This window comes from Stegastes partitus, unplaced genomic scaffold (genome assembly GCF_000690725.1).
Source record: "Stegastes partitus isolate 25-593 unplaced genomic scaffold, Stegastes_partitus-1.0.2 Scaffold1213, whole genome shotgun sequence".
NCBI classification, from domain to species: Eukaryota; Metazoa; Chordata; class Actinopteri; family Pomacentridae; genus Stegastes; species Stegastes partitus.
In genome coordinates, this window is record NW_007578944.1 from 124,833 (window position 1) to 145,115 (window position 20,283).

The 20,283-nt window shown below is 43.5% G+C and overlaps 1 protein-coding gene across 1 annotated transcript in view; it reads right to left on the reverse strand.

The window, feature by feature from the left end:
- Positions 1 to 20,283, reverse strand: part of arid1ab (AT-rich interactive domain 1Ab) — a 51,726-nt gene that overhangs the window by 21,953 nt on the left and 9,490 nt on the right. Inside the window, exons 2-5 of the mRNA XM_008297357.1 lie at positions 8,802 to 9,023; positions 5,414 to 6,018; positions 5,179 to 5,275; positions 4,290 to 4,397 (exon numbers count right to left, since the gene is read on the reverse strand). Of these exons, the coding sequence (XP_008295579.1) occupies positions 4,290 to 4,397; positions 5,179 to 5,275; positions 5,414 to 6,018; positions 8,802 to 9,023 (1,032 nt within the window). The remainder of the gene's footprint in view (positions 1 to 4,289; positions 4,398 to 5,178; positions 5,276 to 5,413; positions 6,019 to 8,801; positions 9,024 to 20,283) is intronic.

Here is a 20,283-nt window from a genome sequence, read left to right on the forward strand (position 1 = left end):
GAGGGCAAGGAGGAGATTTAAAAAAAAAAAAAAAAAAACAGGGAAGAAGCAAGGTGGGAGGGAGCGACAGAGGTTGATGGTGGTCTGGTAGTTATTCCCCTTTTCGTGAGGAGAGGAAGTGTCACATCCTGGGAGTATGAATGCCTGATGGTGACAGCGCAGACGCCTGTCTGCTTTACTTCAGGCTGGGGCTGCAATGGAGGAGGTGGGCTTTTGTATTAGCTCCTGCAAGGCTACCATGTGCAGAAAAGACACTGGCCATGCTATGCTACAACGTAAATTAAGCTAAATCACATCAGTGTTGCTGATAAAGCTCTCGTGAAAAAATATTTCTTTAAAACACGACTAAGATTGTGGCCCTAAAAATTATCAGCAACAAATGTCAGCAGATAATTGGGTCACTAAAGGCGTATTTCAGCTGTGTGACCTCAGCTGTAGATAACCTTGTCGACATCACTGTGAGAACATCAGGGTTATTTTGTCAAACTTTGGAAAGCTTCTTCCAGAGCCACAGGAGACATTCGAAAATGTTTTCACAGGCCGTCCACCATTTCTTTGTGTGGAAAATTGGTGGAGTGCCCCTTTAATCAGCAACTATGGTTATTCATTACAGGCCAAGTCAATAATGTGACGCATTAGATAGAGAAAAGTACAAAAACGTCCTTTCTTTCTCTCCTTCCTCTCCGAACCTAATTCAGTTCCTTTGCTAGAAATGACATCAATGTTATTAGGTCACAGGAATATTCTTAGACCACAAAGACGACTACTTTGCAGTTGTGTGGCGTGCCGTTTCTCTCCCCTCCTCTCTCTCTCTCGTGTTGTGTGATTTAGCAGTTTCGATCAGCAGCATGATAAATACTCAACTGTTAAAACTGTGCATGTGTCCTAGAGCCAGGGTGAAAACAAACCAGGAACCAGCTCAACCTGCTCAGCTAGTTGCGCTATCACTGCCTGGTGGTTTTTTTTTGCTCCCTCCTCCCCCTCTTATCCACAGCCCTTCTCTCAAGCTGACTGTTGCTTTCCTACCTGCGCCTACCAGCAGGAGCTGAGCCTCCTGCACACCTTTATTCCCACCTCAGCAGCGGCCTAACAGACGCTGGGTTTTTAAGCACCTGGCTCAAACAGACCCATCTGTGCTCTGGATGAGGTGATGTCTGGCTGGCTCTGCGCAAATGCTACTAAAGTAGCTAAATGGCGTTTACCCCTCAGTTGCTGTTGGACCGGGATTCAAACAGGATCTGAGGCAGCTTAAAAGCAATGCGTCTTTACAAATGAATCATTGCATTTTCTTACAAGATAAACACTTTTTTTCTCCTTTAAATTAAATCTATACTTAACATGCTGTCAGGTGCATTTCATTTGGAAAACTAGGAAGTAATTTAAGATGAGACGACCAACATTTTCTATATGATACACAAATGAGCACAAACGAGCTATTCTAAATCTGGGACCAGAATAACCAAATCTAATCTGATAATCTGTCTAGTGAATGGAAAATGAAACCTAAATAGCACAAAAATAAAATGTACAAATAGTAATAATAGGAATAATAGGCTGGGTTTTGCACTTCCTTGCCAATTACACAAAAACTGCTAATTAGGCACCGTTAAGGCTCACACTTTTTATACCCAGGTAATAACTTTAAATTTAACAAAACTTTGCCTAATTCAACAGTAAGAATTTCACTTATGACATGTCAACATAAAAACAATCAGCGACTGCAAGAGACACGTTTGTGACGTGCAATTAAAGGTTCAGCACTCCTTTGGTTTTTCAACTACTTCTTGGAGTATCTTCGAATTGTGAAGCTGTTTGCAAAATTTAATCCAGATATCTAATTGCACTGTGTTTTTGGCATGGGTATGTAAAGTGATTTTTGCTGCTACCAGTAGCTCCTTTTTTGAATTTGAGATAAGAACATAGCGTTATTAAATCAAAGTAGTTAATGCGATTTTTTTTAACCCATGACAGTCTATATTTCAGTTGGTACGAGAAGGGGCTGAAAGTTTTACACTAATCTATACTGCTAATTCAAAAAACATTAATAGCTATGTTTTAACAAGGTTAGGTTTAATTTAGCATATATTTCTATTCATTAAAAAAGGTCAGCGTTTTCACTTGTCACAAATATTTTTTTTGCTTTTTGTATGCTCGGGGCAGAGTTTAAAAAAATAGCCTCAGTTCCAGGTACAACAGATGTCACCGGTGCACAGCTACTCATAACACCTGCAGGAGTCAACTCAGCTGTTTTGACTCTCAGGGTTACACTCGCAGTTAGCATGACCTAATCTGCACACAGTGTCATGCGCGCTCTGCAGGGATGCAGAGCAAAGGAGGAGGAGGAGGGGGGGAAGGAATCGGTTCACGTCTACCTTAGCCAGATTAATGGCTCTCTCAGCCAATTGCACAGCACCGATAGGGAATCCCTGAGAAGTCAGAGAGAGGGGGGGGGGAAAGAAATAAATAAAAATAGCCCTGGCCTGGCCAGCTCGGCCAATGGCTGAGCCCACGGAGAGATGTATAAATAAATAAGAGAAATAAATAAAAGAGGAGGGAAACACATCCTGAGGGCATCCCCTACTGGCGTAGACAGCGCTGTCTCTCATCCCTCCCTCCCGCTCAGCATCTCCCACTCCAACCAATCACTCACACTATTTGAAGTTATTTGCTTGCACTCCCTGAATCCCGCACCACCCCCCCGCCTCCCCTCCCCTCGCCGCCGACTCTGCTCTCTCACTTTCATTCTCTCTCATTAATGATCTCATTTCTCACTCTCCTTCCCTGAGGCCCAGAATGAGGTTAGCTCCGCAGTCTGACCTATAAACACTGCCATGGAAACTGCAACGTGTTACAGCGAGACACCTCTTTAACAGGGAGGATGGGGTGGGGGGTTCTCTCACCTTTATCTTAGCCAGAGGGCTATCAGATGCCAGATTTACTTTACTTTCAACAATCCTTTTCCTGGCAGAAATATCTTTTCCCCACTCAGAATTTTTTTCTTTCTAACAACTCAGTATAATCCCGCACTGCTTAAACATGCTTTACTCACTCGTAGCATCAGCTAGTTGTTGTGTACTCCGTGTACGCTCAAGTAAGAAACAGCTTGGGCTCGCTGTTGTCGTTAATATTCAGATTCTGAGTCAAAAACTTTTTATGTAGCAACTGAAATGTTCAAGACGTGTCTTCGGTATCTCAACTCAGGTCAGTAGTTTAGCAGTAATCCAAAGCGAGGGATCCACCTGTGTCCGAACTGCTGAATACTGACCCACGAGTGAAGCATGTAATACCCACATAGCCCTGGATAGATTGTGCAGCTGAATTCAAGTGTGTGGTACTCAAATCGATTGCACAGCAGGTTTCAAAAGCCAATATTTACTTCACATTTCTATATACTTCCTGAGTCCGAGGGCACAGGTCATACTAGAAAATTTGGTGTAGGATGTTGCTTAAAACTATGTGGTAAGTCCTGCTGCACTATAGAACGAACTCAGGCAGCATCAATTCTTCGAGTAATTAAGTGGACTTTTATACGAGCTCTGGGAGAATAAGACAGAATGGCTAGTGTTAACTGTGTATTTAGTAGTGTGAATACATGGCTGGTTTGCCAAACTATGAAGCAAATCAACTGTTTAATTGAAGCTGGGGGCAGATCAAGAAAATACTCGGATGAGATTTGGTCTAAAATATCTTTTAGAGGGTGAACCGATGACTGAGGGGTTAGGGGGTTTACCACATGGGCTAAAGCAACAGTTCCTGGGTCGAATCTTGGCCAGCCGGACCTTTGTTGCATGTCGAGCCCCTGCTCTCTTCCACTACATTTCCTGTCTATGCCCACTGTACTATATATCCATCCATCCATTATTTACACACTGCTTCATCGTGTAGACTCTTGCAGCTATCTTCTGAAGAAAAAAATCCCACAAAACTTTTAAATCTGTTGTAGTTAATCACTGGTATCGTCCATGTTCACAGAGAGGATGGACAAGGTAGCCCTAATAACACATGCAAGGTGATTAAATGCTGGTTGGTAAAATGTGCAAAATATGTATGTGTCCACAATTTCAGAATTCAGAGTCCAAACATTGGACAGACTCTGGCCTCGCAATTACAAACGCCTCTGAAATTTGATCGCATATGTTGCTTTAGTTGAATTTTTTTGGCAGCATCTGAGGGTAATAAAATGTATTATTTATAGATCAAACTACAGAGGTGTTTTGTGAAGGTCAGTGAATGAAACACCGCTACAACAACCATAAGTCAGATGATAAATAAAGAGGCTGAAGGCTCACCGGCAGACTGGACGGCCGCGCCTGCATGCTGTCTTCTTGACTGCTCTTGTTGGGCTGGTTAGAAGCGGGAGCGCTGGACTGAGAGCTAAAGGAATCCTGGGAGAGTTCCTGATTGTAAAAACGAGAAAGATAACACAATGGATTCAGGGTATGTTTAAAAAAAAAAAAAAAAAAAAAAAAAAAAACTCCAAGTCAAGAATCTTATTACAGTTTGTTTGCTCTTTGCAGTGTACAGCAATGCACCCGCTTTCGCACTGATACAAATAACAGATCTCCACTGGGTTGAATTAATGTGGTGTGCCATGACCAAATGTGATTTGAATATTTACTGTATGCCGTGTCTGTGTCACCATAGCAGAGACATGGGGCTGGAAAACTCATTGCTTACTTTACAGCTCTACGCTTGTGGCTTTTATTTTAACTAACAACCAAAATCAGCAAAGCTTTGCTGCCATGTAATGTAGGAGTTGTTGTGCTGCTGTGTTCTAAATCCCGTTGTACTTACTTGCCATTTAACAGACAGGAGCCTCTTTAATTAACTGAGTAATCAAAGTTTAATTAAGCAACAAGGCAGCCATGCATGACTTACATTAAAGGTTTATTCAAAAACTCCTATGACTGTTTCACAGTTGCAAAGCTTTAACTTGTTTTTTTAATGTGTTACGTTATAGGAAACTAAATGCATGAGATGTATTTTCAACAAGAAGGAACCGTCTTTCCTTTGAAACAACTACACACAGCTTTCAGTTTCCATTAAGAAGATGCATGGACCTCATCAAAGTACTAACAAAATGCAGATAAGCATAGTGTGATGGAAACACAGATGTGCCCGACACCCCACATCTCATTACAGCTAAAGTGCACCAGTGGAGCTCTGTGCAGGTATTACCTGTGGAGGAGGCGGGAACCTCTGATATGGAGACTGTTGTTGTTGTTGTTGCTGCTGCTGCTGTTGTTGTTGTTGTTGTTGTTGTTGTTGTTGCTGCTGCTGCTGTTGTTGTTGTTGTTGTTGTTGTTGTTGTTGTTGCTGCTGCTGCTGTTGTTGTTGTTGCTGTTGTTGCTGCTGTTGTTGTTGTTGTTGTTGTTGTTGTGGTTGTGGTTGTGGCTGTTGCTGCTGCTGTTGCAGAGGTGGCGTCTGTGAGTAGGGTGATGGTTGACTCTGCTGGCCGTGACCTGGAGGTTGCTGGGCTTGAGGAGGTGGACCTCCTGGTTGTTGCGGTTGCTGTTGTTGTTGCTGCTGCGGGGGCCCTTGCTGCTGCGGCTGCTGCTGCGGCTGCTGCTGTTGCTGTTGCGGGGTTTGCTGTTGTGGTGGCTGCCCTGGTCCAGGGGGTTGTGGGTACCCAGGCTGGCCTTGAGGGCCCTGCTGACTTTGAGGACCAGGACCCTGCTGCTGCTGCTGCTGCTGCTGTTGTTGAGGCTGCTGCTGCTGGGGAGGGACATAGGCTGACTGTCCTGGCTGAGACTGCGGGGGCTGGGTATAGGGAGGCTGACCTGGAGGAGCGCCATGGGGACCTTGGGATTGTTGGTAAGGGGGCCCTGGTTGCCCGTGTTGGCCAGGAGGCTGTGAAGGGTGGCCCTGTTGGGGGTAGGGAGGTCCAGAGCTGCCCTGGGGCTGGCCAGGATACGGAGGTTGCTGCTGGCCAGCGTGAGGAGGTGGACCATGCTGACCATAGTAGCCCTGGCTCTGCTGGCTGTAGCCTCCTGGGCCCTGCTGTCCATAGGCTGACATCTAGACACAGAAACAGGAAGATCAGTTAAGATCAACAGCAGTTTACTTTAAAGGGGAAGACCACTAAGTGTTAGAACACAAAGCGTGAGTAGATACAACATAGCACAGCTGAAAAGTCTGTAAACCTGAACATTTTATTTTTTTTTTCCCTTTTCTGTGGGTTGACTATCCTGAGCTTCTGTGAAATATCAGTCACCACCTGAATACAGCATGTGTACTGACAGGATCTTTTCTAAAGCTGCAAAAATATATAAAAATAACCCAATCTTTCAAGTCGCCTCTTTGATTTTTTTTTCTACCATTCACTCTCGGCAGAGTAATCAGAGCACCTCTTCATCTTTCTTGCAGATTAAAAGGGAAAGACAACTGCTCTCTCTCTGTCTGAGGGGTGTGTTCCTCACTATAAACTGATCAGTCAAAGCACATAAGAAAAACCATCCAAGTGTTGGCATTCAGCCGTGTATCGCTTTAAATTACTGCCATGAAAATAAAAATTGAGTTTTGACTTCATCTCCTTGAACTTCAATATAAGCTTTTTCATATTCTGCCCGATCCTGCGCGCGGAACGCCTTTCAATACAGTGTTTTCGTTTCATTACCCTCAAGGAGCACGGAAGGAGAAAGCACTGACCTTGTGAAGATATATTGTAATAAAAGAAGAGAAAAATGCCACGTGTTTTTTTTTTTCCCCTCCTTTTTTGGAGGGGGCGTGGGAGGGTGGGGAGTTCCTCATCTACTCAAGAACTCAAAGGAAATACAAGATAGTAAAGAACTGCCGCACATGTAAAACAACATGAAGTGGCTGCATTGTATCTGTCTGACAAAGGCAGGGAAGCCGTTTTCTTCTCTGCAGGGCACTTATCGAGTCCACGGTCAGACACCAGGCAGGCCAGTATGAGATAATCACACCACACAATGGGCACAAGACCACAGGCAGCGGACGTGGAAGAAAAGGCTTCACTCTATGGGATTCCCTGCATGCATTTCTCTGTTAAGACGCACTGCCGGGCTGAGAGAGTTCAAGAAGGGGGCTTATTCCTAGCTATGAGTAAGTAGCTACGGCAAACTGGATGTTTGCTGTTTTCAATTGGACGACGCAGCCAGAAGGTGCTGCCCACTGTGCCCGTCGACACAGCTTGAATTTTCCCCCATCTTTTGCTTTCAAGCATGAAAATAAACCAGACAGTGAAAAATTGATGGACTGCTCTCTTTGGGTCTGTGCCTGTAAGAGCTTTTCTTCGTCAGTACCTTTGAGGTTTCAGGTGGAAAAGATGCTGAATTATAGGTTGGTTGAGCTTTCTATGAACTTTGTTGGTCCTCTGTGATCCTGTGCAAAATCTGGTCTAAAACACACATCTTTACTACTAGACTTCAATGAACAGTGTGTAAACCTTGGTTCTGTCCCGTCGTAGTGCTACAGAAACATTAAGGGAACAGCTTGACATTTTGGGATTTAGTTTCCCAAGTATGAAGCTAGAAGAAGCAAAGCTTAATATATGAATGGGAAAATAGTCAACTTGAGTCAGTTGGAAAGTACCAAATCCACCTACCAACACCTGTAATATTCCATTTGTACAGCTCTGATGGTGTATTTATACCAGGTGTAAATGCAATCTAACATTTTATCTGGTTTACAAAAAATAAAGTGTAAAAAATAACAATACGACTCTGTACGGAGGGTCTAATAATTTCTTGGCAATACCTTCAGATGTAGCCAGTTTAGCCGTTTCCTCCCAAATTCAAGTGATGATGCTAAGCTACGTAAACAGTCTCCTGGCTCCAGCTTTATGTTAAATGGAAAGACATGGGAGTGCTATCGATTGCCACATCTAACTGTCGGAAAATGACAAACTATTGCCTTAACAACAGCTACATCCATTATTTCCGCATTTTTTTCCCCAAAGTTATTTTCTTGCCGTTTCTGCCGTTGTTGGATAGATGATTGTAGAGAAGCAGACATTATACAAGGACAGAGAGAGAGAGAGAGGGAGGTGTGACATGCAACAAAGGTCCCCTCCTCCACCTCTAGTTAAAAGGGCAATTTGCTCCGGCAGGATCCCCCTTGTAAACATTTTCACCTTTTGCTGAAATCTAAGTGAAAACTTACTTACTTTCTCCATTCCTGTAATAGTAGGTTACAAATCACATAAACGCTCAACTGCCTAAACTAACAGGAATGTAGAAAACTTATTAACTTGCGCACCGGACTTCAAACCATGCCTCAGACCATGACTAAGTATCATCGAAATTCAAAATGGTTCCATTAAAAGTCCTCTCCTAAGGCTGGAGGTCTTTCATTTTTAATAACGTCTTGGGTTCACCTGGTTTAGACTTTCTAGTAATAGCACTGACATGGCTTGGGTCTGGTAATGCAAGTCTGCATTTTCTCATTTCACCCAGCAAAACCACAGGCTGTAGTGGTGGTTTGGCAGTTCTTAGAGGACAAGCTGAGCGTCACTCCATCAATATTGGATAATCTCCCTCATTCAAGTTCAAAAGTCAAATGTGAGCAGGACTAACCCCCCTGATTGACTGTGCAAAAAAATGCAAAAGAAGTAAGTTCTGATGATCTGAGCTTTGTGGTGAATAACCTGCGATGGTTAACCTCAAACATCCTAGTGGTAAAAGGATTGGACATAATTGAGGCAAAAATCACTGGACACTTGACAATTTGTGTGCAAAAAAACTTGTGCCTTTTGAAGCCTACCTGTGACTGCAGCTGCTGGTTGTCTAAGGTTGCAATAAAAGCTGTCAGGATAGTAGTCTAAGTCAATAATTACTGACCTGCTGTCCATACTGCATGCCGCCCATGGTGCCAGGTGTTCGGCTCTGCATCCCCATAGGATACCTCTGAGGGCCTGGAGGTCCATAGGCTTGCCCTGGGTAAGAGCCTCCCTGCTGTGGTCCAGGCCCTGTGGGAGGCCCTTGCTGCTGCTGTGAGTAAGGGTTGGGTCCTCCATATGGCTGGCCACGCATCTTCCCTACCTGGTCCATCGGGCTTGGAGGCTGGGGGACAAACAAAGAGAAATTGTAACGCATGTAAGAGCTAAAACAGTGGATGGCCGGACTGACAATTCTGTCATCAAAACTGCACGGAAAAGGTTTGACTTTAGAGATAATTATCTGTCATCCACTCGAGGAGTTGGGGTTGATGGTTATGGTGTGTCTCCTGCCCTATTAGACTGTGCTGTCATACACCCTAACAAGCTCTATAATGATGCAACTGATAGGATATTGTTCAGAATCCACTGATGTGACAGGGAAGGATGAGACAATGCAGTCCAGGTCAAATTTAGCCAGAGATATTTCAGAACCTCTTTCAGTGGGCTTTCTTAAAAAGGCATTACTCAGTGTTGAACACAAATGATGACTCCGCCATTGCAATGTGTCGCGCAAGCATCATCTCATAAACCAGTCACAGTATAATCAAGCAAATATAGAACAAAAAGCAGATGGGGGAGGGAAAAAAACAGTAGTGGATTTACTTTCCAACTAGAAAGGGAAAAAATTGGCCATGAATGAATGAATGAGCCCACTACATCCGCCAGGAGTGTTTCCCTGCCCAGGAGATCATTGTGCCAGTGGGTGGATACTGTTACGGCGGAGACGTCGGGGAGAGTTTCTATGAAAATAAGCTTAAAGAAGTGGAAGTGTCTGCGGTGGCTGGAGCTGAGCCCACCCCTCAGCTGGAGCCACGTCAGGATGGAGGTCCGGGTGGTGGAGGAGGTGGTGGTGGTGGTGGGGGCTGACCTTGGCCGGCTTGGAGATCCACATGGCCCAGGCAGGCAATGTTAGTGGGCCAGACGGCCGACTCTGGCTCCAGAGTCAGTGAGGGAAATGGAAAGCTGGAAGGGAAGTGGGGGTGGGGGGGTCATAATGAGGTAGCCTCGTCTGTCAACAGCTGGAGCCAAGGACATAAAGTGTGATGCTGTGTGTGTACATAAAAGATGAGCCTTGGTGGAATCCCCCCTTCCCCAAAACACAACCCTTGTGCAGTGCAATAAAAAATAAATACAATTAAAAACATGGAATTCCGTCGTAGTATTATGAACTCGTCACCACCCGGAAACCTAAGAAATAAAAACACACACACACACAAGGGCTGTGCTAGTATCTTGCTGTGGTCTGATGCCATCGCTCATCACACCGCTGGCTGTGTGTTCCCATCAAACCCACCGCAGCAGCGTCTGAAAGTGCGAGCCACAATGGGGGCTTTGAAGTAGCAACACCTCCTGGCCTGCTGACCTCGGGCAGCAGACACAAAGCTTTCATTGCTTCCCACGGTTATTAATCTGTGTGTGTGTGTTTTTTTTCCTCCCCCCAAAACCTCTTTTCCTTGGTTAAGGGAGACAACCGCCGAGGCTATTTATAGCCAGCGAGACGGAGAGGGCAGTCTGCCGAAAATGTAACAGGTCCCAGCTGCACTGCTGTTTGAACCTGGGCCAGGCCTTGCTCTTCCTGGGCTTTAATAAAGCAGCAGGCTTTGGCACTCTATGAATGACAGTGCTGCAATGAGAGAGAGAGAGGAGGTCGGGAGGGGGGGGTGGCTCAGCAGGAGGCTGGTGTGTGTGAAAATATGTGTGTGTTGGGGAAGACTGTAGGTGTTGGGAGGTGGAGGTGGTGGTGGTGGTGGTGGTGGGGGGAGTGGATCAACAAGCTGTCAGTGCGGTCAACCAACATTATCCAAGATAACATATTCCACTCCAGATTTTCCCTCCAGCCTCCCCCAGGCCACACTCTCCTGAGCTCCTCCAGGTTCAGGAGAGTGTGTGTGTGTGTGTGTGTGTGTTATGTTGTATGTGTGTACAGGGGAGGAGTGTATGTGTGTATGTGCATGTGTGTGAGGGGGGTGTTACTATGTTCCCTTGGGTCATTACCGACCGCACCGTGGAGGGAAAAGGTAACAGGCCCCGGTAGGCGCTCTCCTGTGACCTCTAATGCACTTTTAACCCCAGTCTGGAAGCAAGGACGCCATAACTAACCGCTCCCCCCCCAACCTGACATCATGTCATGATGGGAGTCCAAACAGCATCCTGGTCAGCTTAAAGATGACTGATGGAAAGCACTGGAGCAGACACCACCTCGGTGCTGGTTTTCAATCTATTTCAGACAGGTGTATTTGTCCAATTACAGCAACGGAAACAGAAAATCTCCACATTCCCACAAACAAAACTGGAGCGACTTCTTTCTCCGGATAGAAACATGCTATAGCTCTTTCCTAATGAGCTGCTTAAGCAGTTAGACGGAGCCTCCTGTGTCATCGGTAAAGTGTACCGAAGAGGCCGGAATCACTCGCTAACGTCCTCCAATCCTCGTGAAAAATGACTAGTATGCTAACAAACTACAAAGCAGCCACACTAAAGGTAAAATCTATTTCTCATTTAGACAAAATCTCAAAGCGATGACCGGCCCATAAAACAATCAAGCTTTTTTCCCCTCACCAATTTTGGTCGATATTTTGCCGGCAGTGAGAATATTTCTACACCAGCTTGTGTACCCGCTTTTCCATTAAGAAGCCTGACAGCTCGGCGCTCGGCTCAGCGGGGAGAGCGCTGGCAAGTACAGCTCGACTACAATGAGGGTTTCCAGCTCCCAAGGCCACGTGGAGAATCACCGCTGACGTTCTCAAAACAACCACTCGTCTCGCTCTCGTGTCTCATTTAACAGCCACTCCAAAGATGAAGATAGTGGTCATTTGAGCAGGTGATCAGATAGCAGCTGTAAGCACGCAGCACACAAGCATGAGACCAATTTGTACCTTACAGCAGCCACTTATGTATTTGAAATAGGGTCACTGATTATTTTTGTATGATTATTTACTAAAAGTTTGGTAAAAATCTGATGTTTAACACCTATATTGACTGATGCTGGAATTTCTGCTGCCAAAACAACAACAAAAAAACTGCAGTTCAATGCTTCCTATAGGAAAACCGGATTAGAACTGCAATGATTGGTAATTTAATTAATTAGCTGATGGAAACACAAATACTTATTTTAATAAGTTCTTTTTCAAATCCTACTTGCATAAAGAAATACGGCTGCTTAAATAGGATGATTTCCTGCGTTTCTCTGTCTTATATGCAGAATAATCAATAATGAAATTACCTGCTCATTAGTCGCAGGACAACAAACTGTAATTAACAAAGTCATTGAGAAGTAAGGATAATAAACCTGAATTACCCTGTAAGACATCGTCACACATACTTCATCAGTAAAATATCCACAACATAAACCCAGCCAGTCTTCAGTAAAACACCAACATGACCAGAGTACGCTGGTGTAACTCCTGCATGAATGCTCAACATAATCCATTAACATACAGAAGAAGTCAGGTCGGCCTTAAATGTATAGAGTCTGGCAAAAATCTGAGGAATGCAGGATGTCAAATCTCCTCAAGACACCTTGTTTTCTACTCCTCAACTCATTCGATCATGTTAACACATCTGTGCGCTGCAGGCTGGGAGATAGCTGTGGCCAGTCTACTGCTCGGGCCTTCATTGATCTGTTTACCAGTATTTTCCTTGCATTGCTTAAGTTGTTCACATCTGACACACCATTACACATCCTCCAAGATCCCAGAGAGCTTTGGCCAGGGCCTTTGTGAGCGCGCGTATGTGTACTTCCACCACACTAAACAGCGTCTACTGCATCTTGTATATATATAGAGGTCAGGAACTGCTATACAAGGCTCTGTTCCTCTTCCTCTTAGCCATAGAATTAACGCTTTAGAAAGGCAACACCATGAGTGGAGCGCCGCCGCTGCTGCTGCTGAATACAGACCTTGAGAAGCTGAATCTGTTTTCCCAGGTTTTACTGTGAAAGTTGAGAATTTAATCATAACCAAACAAAATCATGATTAAAATTAGTAATATGTTAAATATTAAAGGTACAAGGTTGAGGGAAAAAAAATTACCAGCAGACAGAATGATGAGCACTGCGCTTGTTAGTGTGAGCTCTATTTAAAAGAATTATTAGTATTAAAGTATTTCAAGATAATAAAAAAAAACATGCAAGTAAGTGTTAACAAGCCTGTATTATGCACATATACAAGTGTACAATTTAATTTTTGGGATGTCCACTATTTCTAATGTTTAAAAAAAACCTCACACTGTACATTGCTGCAGCACTTCTTCTCACCGTCAGCCTTGTTTTTAGCTCTTTAAGAAAAGTGATCGGTCAGCTGGCCTGACAAAAGCGGGGTAACATTGGTTAGGTAAGAACTCTAGAAATAATGGTGAACTCTAAGGAAGCAGTATTTGATGAAGGTCGTGCCATACTAGCCACTAGACAGGTGTGTTACATGGTGACATAGATAAGTTAAGGAAGGAAAGCCTGAACCACAAACACCACATTTCAGGCTGGTATGAACCAGTGTTTTGTGTTGGAGAGAAGAACTCCCCTTGGTGCGGACAAAGGAGCGATATAACGCGCAAAAGGAACAGGTAAAAAAAAAAGACAAAACAAAAAGCATAATATGGGCTCTTTAACATTTAAAAAGAAAAGATTCAATCAAATTTTCACATTACTAGTATCTCCAGCAGTATGAACAGACTTCCTCGTTTGGAAGTCAGTGTGGTTGTTCATTGTTCAAGGTAGAGGACAGAACGGGATTTATTTCTGATGTATCACAGGAAAATGTCAGTGGTTGGAAGCGGTGAGGGCAAGATGGACACAGTGGAAAGACGATAAGGCATGCAACGCCGCTGAGTTGAGGGAAAGTCCGAGTCCTTGTGCTTTGAAAGACAAATGACTACACTCAAAGTCTCACACAAAAACCTGCCACTTCCTACGAGTAATCAAACTATTTTCTATCAACATGCAATATAAAGTAAAAGTCAGGTTTTTAATAACTAATTTTGAAAAAATTCTAGTCAGTCTCATACATAAACAACCTGTTACAATGCTGCAACGAACAACTACTTTCATCATTAATCAATCTCTTCCCGTTTCTGACTAATCTGTTAATTGTTTTGTTTATAAAAGGTTAGAAAATATTGAAAATGCCTGTTATAATTTTCATCGCTCCGGTAACTAATTCAAATGTTATAGTTTGTTCAGCCAAGAGTCAAAAATGTTCACCCTCAACTGATCACAATCATTCCCTGAAACGTTTCGGCATCAGCGACAGAACAAGCTAACAAGTACGTTCAATATTAAAGCAACAGTGTTCTGAAAGAATATGTTGTATTTTGTCAAAAAGGAACTGCCACATTCATTCATTTACTCACAAAAGCGTGAATTCATAGGCAATAAAATGCACTCCAGCTTAGTCCAATACTCTCAGAGGATAATGCAACCTAATGTTAGCACTCTGGATATACACTAATGCATTACGACTATCACTGAATTAGTTTGCTGACATTATGATTACTCTCAATTGCAGCTGGTAGGATTTTGCTATGATCCTGCAATTGCCACCTATGGGCACAGGGGGTTAGCATTCCCATTATCTTTTTTTTTTTAGCCGATTCCCAAAAAAATTAATTCAAAAAAATTGTTCTACCTTGGCTAAATAATAACTTATCAAGACTAAACCATTAATGGTAAAAAGCTTTCTAAATTAAAACTATGTGCAACATAAGCAAATGGATTTCAACAAAGTATTGTGTTAAAGTTTGTGTTATTCTGCATGTTGATTTTCAACCGTATGCCAGTTCCAAATATCAGTTAGTCTCCTTGATATTGGTCCCGGCTCAGTCGATGTGTAACATCACAAAATCCATGTGACAAACAAAAACTGCAGTTATGATGTGGAGGGAAATACCCTGACAAATACAGACCAAAAGTTGGTCATAAAGAGTTGCAGAAGCCCACTCATTTGTTTCTGTGATTTTTATTCCAAAAGGTCAACAGAATGTTTTGTCAGATAAGACGTACTGCTGATAGATAGATCGCTCCTGTTGTAACATGCTGATAACAAGTAGTAGTGTTTCATCAAGGGTATCATAACAAAAGATGTAAACCACTTACGTTTTCGTTTAAACCAGTACAGCAGTCTAAATGTACTCATCCCTCTTATCAGTATCAGATAAAGGCTAAGTGGCCTTTGTGAAAATTCAGATTATTATTAAAAGGTCAAGATAACTTCAATTTAAAGGTTTACTGCAAACTCACAAAAACAAAATATCAAACATGCAGGCTGGATGGCATCTCAACACTGTCTTTTTTTTTTTTTTTTGCTCAGTCATCTAATCAATTCTGGAGGAAACTCCACCCCTCCCTTTTTTCTCTCTTCCATAAAAAAAATAAATAAATAACCACAATTAGCACATGGCTAATCTGCATAGAGGAAAGCCAGAGCACTCTTGGCAGAAGAGGTTGCACTGAGTATATTGTGTCATGACTGGGCTGCTGGTGGATATTGCAACTATTCAAAACCGTGTGTGTGTGACATAGGGATGGGGATAGGGATTTGTAAGGGGTTGGGGAGGGTGGAGTGGGTTCGGAGGAGGGGGGGAGGCAGTGCCTGAGAGCAGAGCTGGAGTCTATGGGGCCGAACAGAGCAGATGGACCGGGGGGGACAGACGATAAACAACTGCTGCTAATTTAATCCGCCACACGGCCACATGGCCTCGGCTCGGCACACACACCATTGTTCTGCCTTAAAGCCCTTCGACACGCAACGACACACCAGCGCCAACACACGCCGTCTAAGACCGCCCTCGTACGGCGGCGGAGTCGCACACATCACGTCAAAGAGGGACAGGATATCCTACTCTTTCCACCGCCGTCGAGTTTGGAGCTGAGATTTATTTGTGGGCGCGAGTTAAGTGAATCTGTCCGCTTCTCTGCAGCAACAGCTTACTTCACATTAATGCTGTAATTCACATTCACAGTGGGAGCTGCCCAGTAGCTCCGGTCTGTCACTGTTTAAGCTCTGAACTGCTAAAGTGAAGGGTTAAGCACTTTCTTCCAGAACAAGGGACAGTGCTCGTCATCCACTTTCTCCACTGACATTTCTGCAGCCGTATGAGGAGTCATGCTGGTAACACTTCCCTACACTTAAAAGTCGACTACCTTTAAACTGAATGTAGAGATACAAACTCTTCAGATAAGAGTGCCAAGAACTCGGGCTGAGAGTTAAACCGCTTACCTTTTTTGGTACAAACCAAAACTTGTCCTTAAGAGTTTTTTTTAAAAGGTCCAGCCCCATATCATATTGAATATCTAATGAGATTTGTGCTCTTTAGAGCTCCATTTAATTTTCTAAATAATATGTGTCAAACAATGTGGACTACCAAGCTACAGCATAGGCAACAGGTGTGTTCACATAACTGGGAAAAATATATACCTGAGAGCTACAGCTAGGACAAAAACGAAAAGACAGTGTTCTCAATTAAACAATTAGACTGCCCACTGCATCAACCTGAGAAGTTCCAACTTCGAGCTGACCGCTGCATGACTCTGAATAAAAACGAGGAGTGGGCTGGGTAAGAGGGGGTGGCAGCCCAACGCCTGCTGGTGCTATCATCCACACTGAGCAGAGGCAACAGCACCCTACTCACCCAGATGTTCACCCAGCTGTTCCTAAAGAACTCAAAAGATGTTCAGGGAGGAGAGGAAGAAGGGAACGCGCACACTCAGACGACAAATCCTGCGTTCGCATCTCGGGGAGACGAGGGAAGAAGCAAAGCCGTTCCAGGGCCGTTTAAGGTTAATAAGAAGAACACAGGCGACAACAAAAAGACACGAGTTTTCAAAAAAACAAAGCACTGCTCATGCATGAATTAGTACTGGTTTGAACGGAGTGAAGGAAAACACGGCTGCCGAAGAGGTTCCTCGCACTTCTGGGCACCTTTATTTCAACTGACACACATCCAAAGGTAGATGTCGCATATATTACAGATATTCCTGGGTTTGTTCAAATTGGATTTGATAGCAGGACATCTACAAAACAACTTAAAGACCAGTGGACTCTTCCTATAGCTTCCACTTTACTTTGACATTTAACAATCACACAGGGAGAAATAAACCACGGAGGCAGCACAGACACCAGTGTCTACGCAGACCGCTGACTCAGTTAATGGCAAAGTAGTTTAGATTTGAAAAAGAAAAATCTAACTAGGTCCACTTACGAGCTTCTGAGTTATAAACTGCATCTCGCAGCACAGTTTGTCATAATGTGCCCAAATATGTAGCTCACATAATGACAACTAGCCGACCATCCCGAGAACTTAGCAAGACCATCTTTTAAGAGAGGATTGGAAGTACCAGCTTGACCTTCAGTTTATTTTTTTTAGCGAACTACTTTTTCCACCATCAAGAATGAACTTAAACATATCATGTGTTTTATTTTTGTTCTTTTGTTTTTTATGGTGCAGGCAGTTTAATACAAGTTGTTCATACGATGTGCAGTACAAAAATACCTGATAACTTCCGGAGGATTGGAAAACTGGAGCGATGTATTTAGAAACTGCAAGAATATCACACGTTTTTCCAAAAGTCTCTTCAGCAAGACTTTCGCAATGTTGCATTCGATTTTACAGGAGAAATACCACGGCACGCTGTGTAATAGCGCAGTGTGTAGCAAAGTAAATGTAGTAAATGTCAGATTGTTGGTTTCAGAAAGTTCCAGAAGTGGTCAACACACTCTACCACCCCCTAGTCGGAGGGGGAAGAGGTTTCTAAAGGTGTTTGACAATCTGGGAAACACTGCATTCTGACGATATGAGCAGACGAGAAGCGCTACATGTTAATGTCAGCTTACTTATGGAGTATTGGACTTTTTTGCAGCTCCATAATGAGCTCTCTTATGTGTCATCAGGGTTATCTGGAATCGGGTTGGAAACTTCTAGTTAATAAAAACATAGAAAATGGACTGATAGACAACGGAGGATTTGTAGAGAACACATCACTTGTTGCATTATGATGAGCGTACGGTACGTTGCTATATTACCCCTGTAGTATAAACCTAACCCCTTGGATACATTTAACATAACAGAATAATAATTATAAGAATCGAAGAGTAAAGTACTGCCCTTTAACTGGATATCAAACCTATTACAGCTCAAAAAGTCCTTATGGAAATCCTTCTTCACAGGAGGAGAAACTCACTGGATTAGTAGCAATGTGACAGTGCTGACTGGCACATGAAAGTGATTGTTTACTCATGAATAACAGCATAGCTGCTAGACACTAACTGGTTCCCACACTGTACTGTGGAAAAATCTCCTGTTGGGGAGATCAGAACGGCTTGCTGAGACCATCCAGTAAAATAAAAGTGGGCTGCCTGCTGCCTGACCTGTCAGCGCGATGTTAAGGTTGGAGGTACAAGAGAGTGAACATTCGCCCTGACTGCCGGCTGTCAACCTGTCAGGCCAAACTTATATTTCCAGGTGACAGTGGCTGATTCCCGGGAGAGAGAGAGAGACGAGGCGAGGGGTGTTCGGATGGGAGCTCAGAGGGGCCAGTGGGTAGAGTGCACTTTGTGGTGAGAAACGGCAGACAGCGTACCAGATGTTCATCATTTACCGGTGGCACAACAGTAAAGTCCAAGTGATGTATACTACACCTGCAGACACACAGCGGATGAGTTTGCCTTCTACACTGCTCGTGAAGAAAGTGATGAATGATTGGAACCCAGGGGAAAAAATGTATCAGCATTTTTGAGTGTGGAAACTCTTTTGTAGGTGAAGAGGATACACTTCCAATTTTTAGTTCAGTCATGACTATACAATTATTAGTATTGAAAAATAATTCAAAATGTTAATAACCTCAAGCTGGCATCGACTGGTGAGAGTCACTGCTTTTTACTACTTTGCGTAGAAAGTTCCCGGCAAAACTGAATCAAGTTTTATCGTGTGATTGAACATTTGACTCTGTTAAATGACGACATAATGTTTTTGTAAAAACTTAGTATTGTTATCACATCAGGCATCAGTGGACATATTAAAGAAAAAAGCCCATCTTCTGTGAGTCATTTTCAAAATCAATTCTGAATTTATACCCGATTGAATGTTTTGAAATCGAATGACACATCTATCAGTCACACTGTTAAAGGTTTCGGTGGACACTCACCCTGTAAAGCACACCGGTGTGGTTTATGGAGTACAGTTTAAGAGTGGCCGTGCCGCTCAGGTCACATGAGCACTTCACCAGGAAAGCTCGTGGAAGAAAAAGTGGTCTCTGCTCTCCTCTTCAGCTCAGAGATAAGCCACTTGATGCCCGTTAGTGGGCAGTGACTCCTCCGTCAGCATTGGAGGCAAGACAGTGATCGGTTACATCACGTTGCCGAGGCTCAGCAGGCGCTGCCGAGAAGGATGCTTATTCAGGCTGACCATTGGCACCCTGGACGACCCATTACGATAAGTGTGTCACTCACTACTATGCCAAAAATACCCTGGCTACTGAATGAGGCGAAGCCACTTAAGGACCTGGCTGGGTCACCGGCTGCCTCATGGTTACAGTCACAACTGTGACGCTGACGTCAGACACACTGTTCGGCACACACAAAAAAACACACACACAGACAGGACCTGAGGAAAACATGACTGGTTGAAATCTGAATCACAGACTAGCAACTTAAATGGAAAACAGGGTTTGTGTGTTGTAGCAGAGCTGTCCAGTTTTAATATCAACTACAGTATGGACAAATGAATCTCTTAGGCCGCGGTGAAGGACAGTTCCAATATGCTTGCAAATGAACTGAGGGGCTGACTGAAGACGACTGCTAACACCGCTACGGCTGTTAATTTGCACTCCTCCAAAAACAAAACAGTCACAGAGGTAGTCATGCAAATTCTCATCTCCATGGAAAAAAAAAAAACATGCCGACACTTTTTTCTTCTACAATCACATGACTGCACATTCAAGTATCACAACAAGAGCGCAATCTTAGCATCAGCAAGGCACCCACTAGTGTTCAAATGTATCTTTAGTGCACGAGTCATTGTAACCTAGCACATAAAGCAGAAACAACAGGGCTAAATAGCTTTTCTGCTGCTGCTTTTGTCTGTGCAACTTTGTACCTGCTGACCATCCATTGCTCTTTTCTTTTAACCATGAGCAAATCAAACCACTACCAAACAATGGCTTCCTGTCAAACGTGCTGCTAACTGGACCCCTTCCACACGGCTGTACAGAACCAGGTGCAATCTGAACTTGAACGTGTAAACACTGGCCTGATTCTATGAAAAATGTACATCAAGTATTTAGGCCAGGTTAAAAAAAAGAAGCATTGCACATGTTTAAAAAAACAGCTATTAAGTTTATGTTTAACTGTATATTTTCACGCTGTCATCACTCTGCTGCTATGATGTGAAGCTAC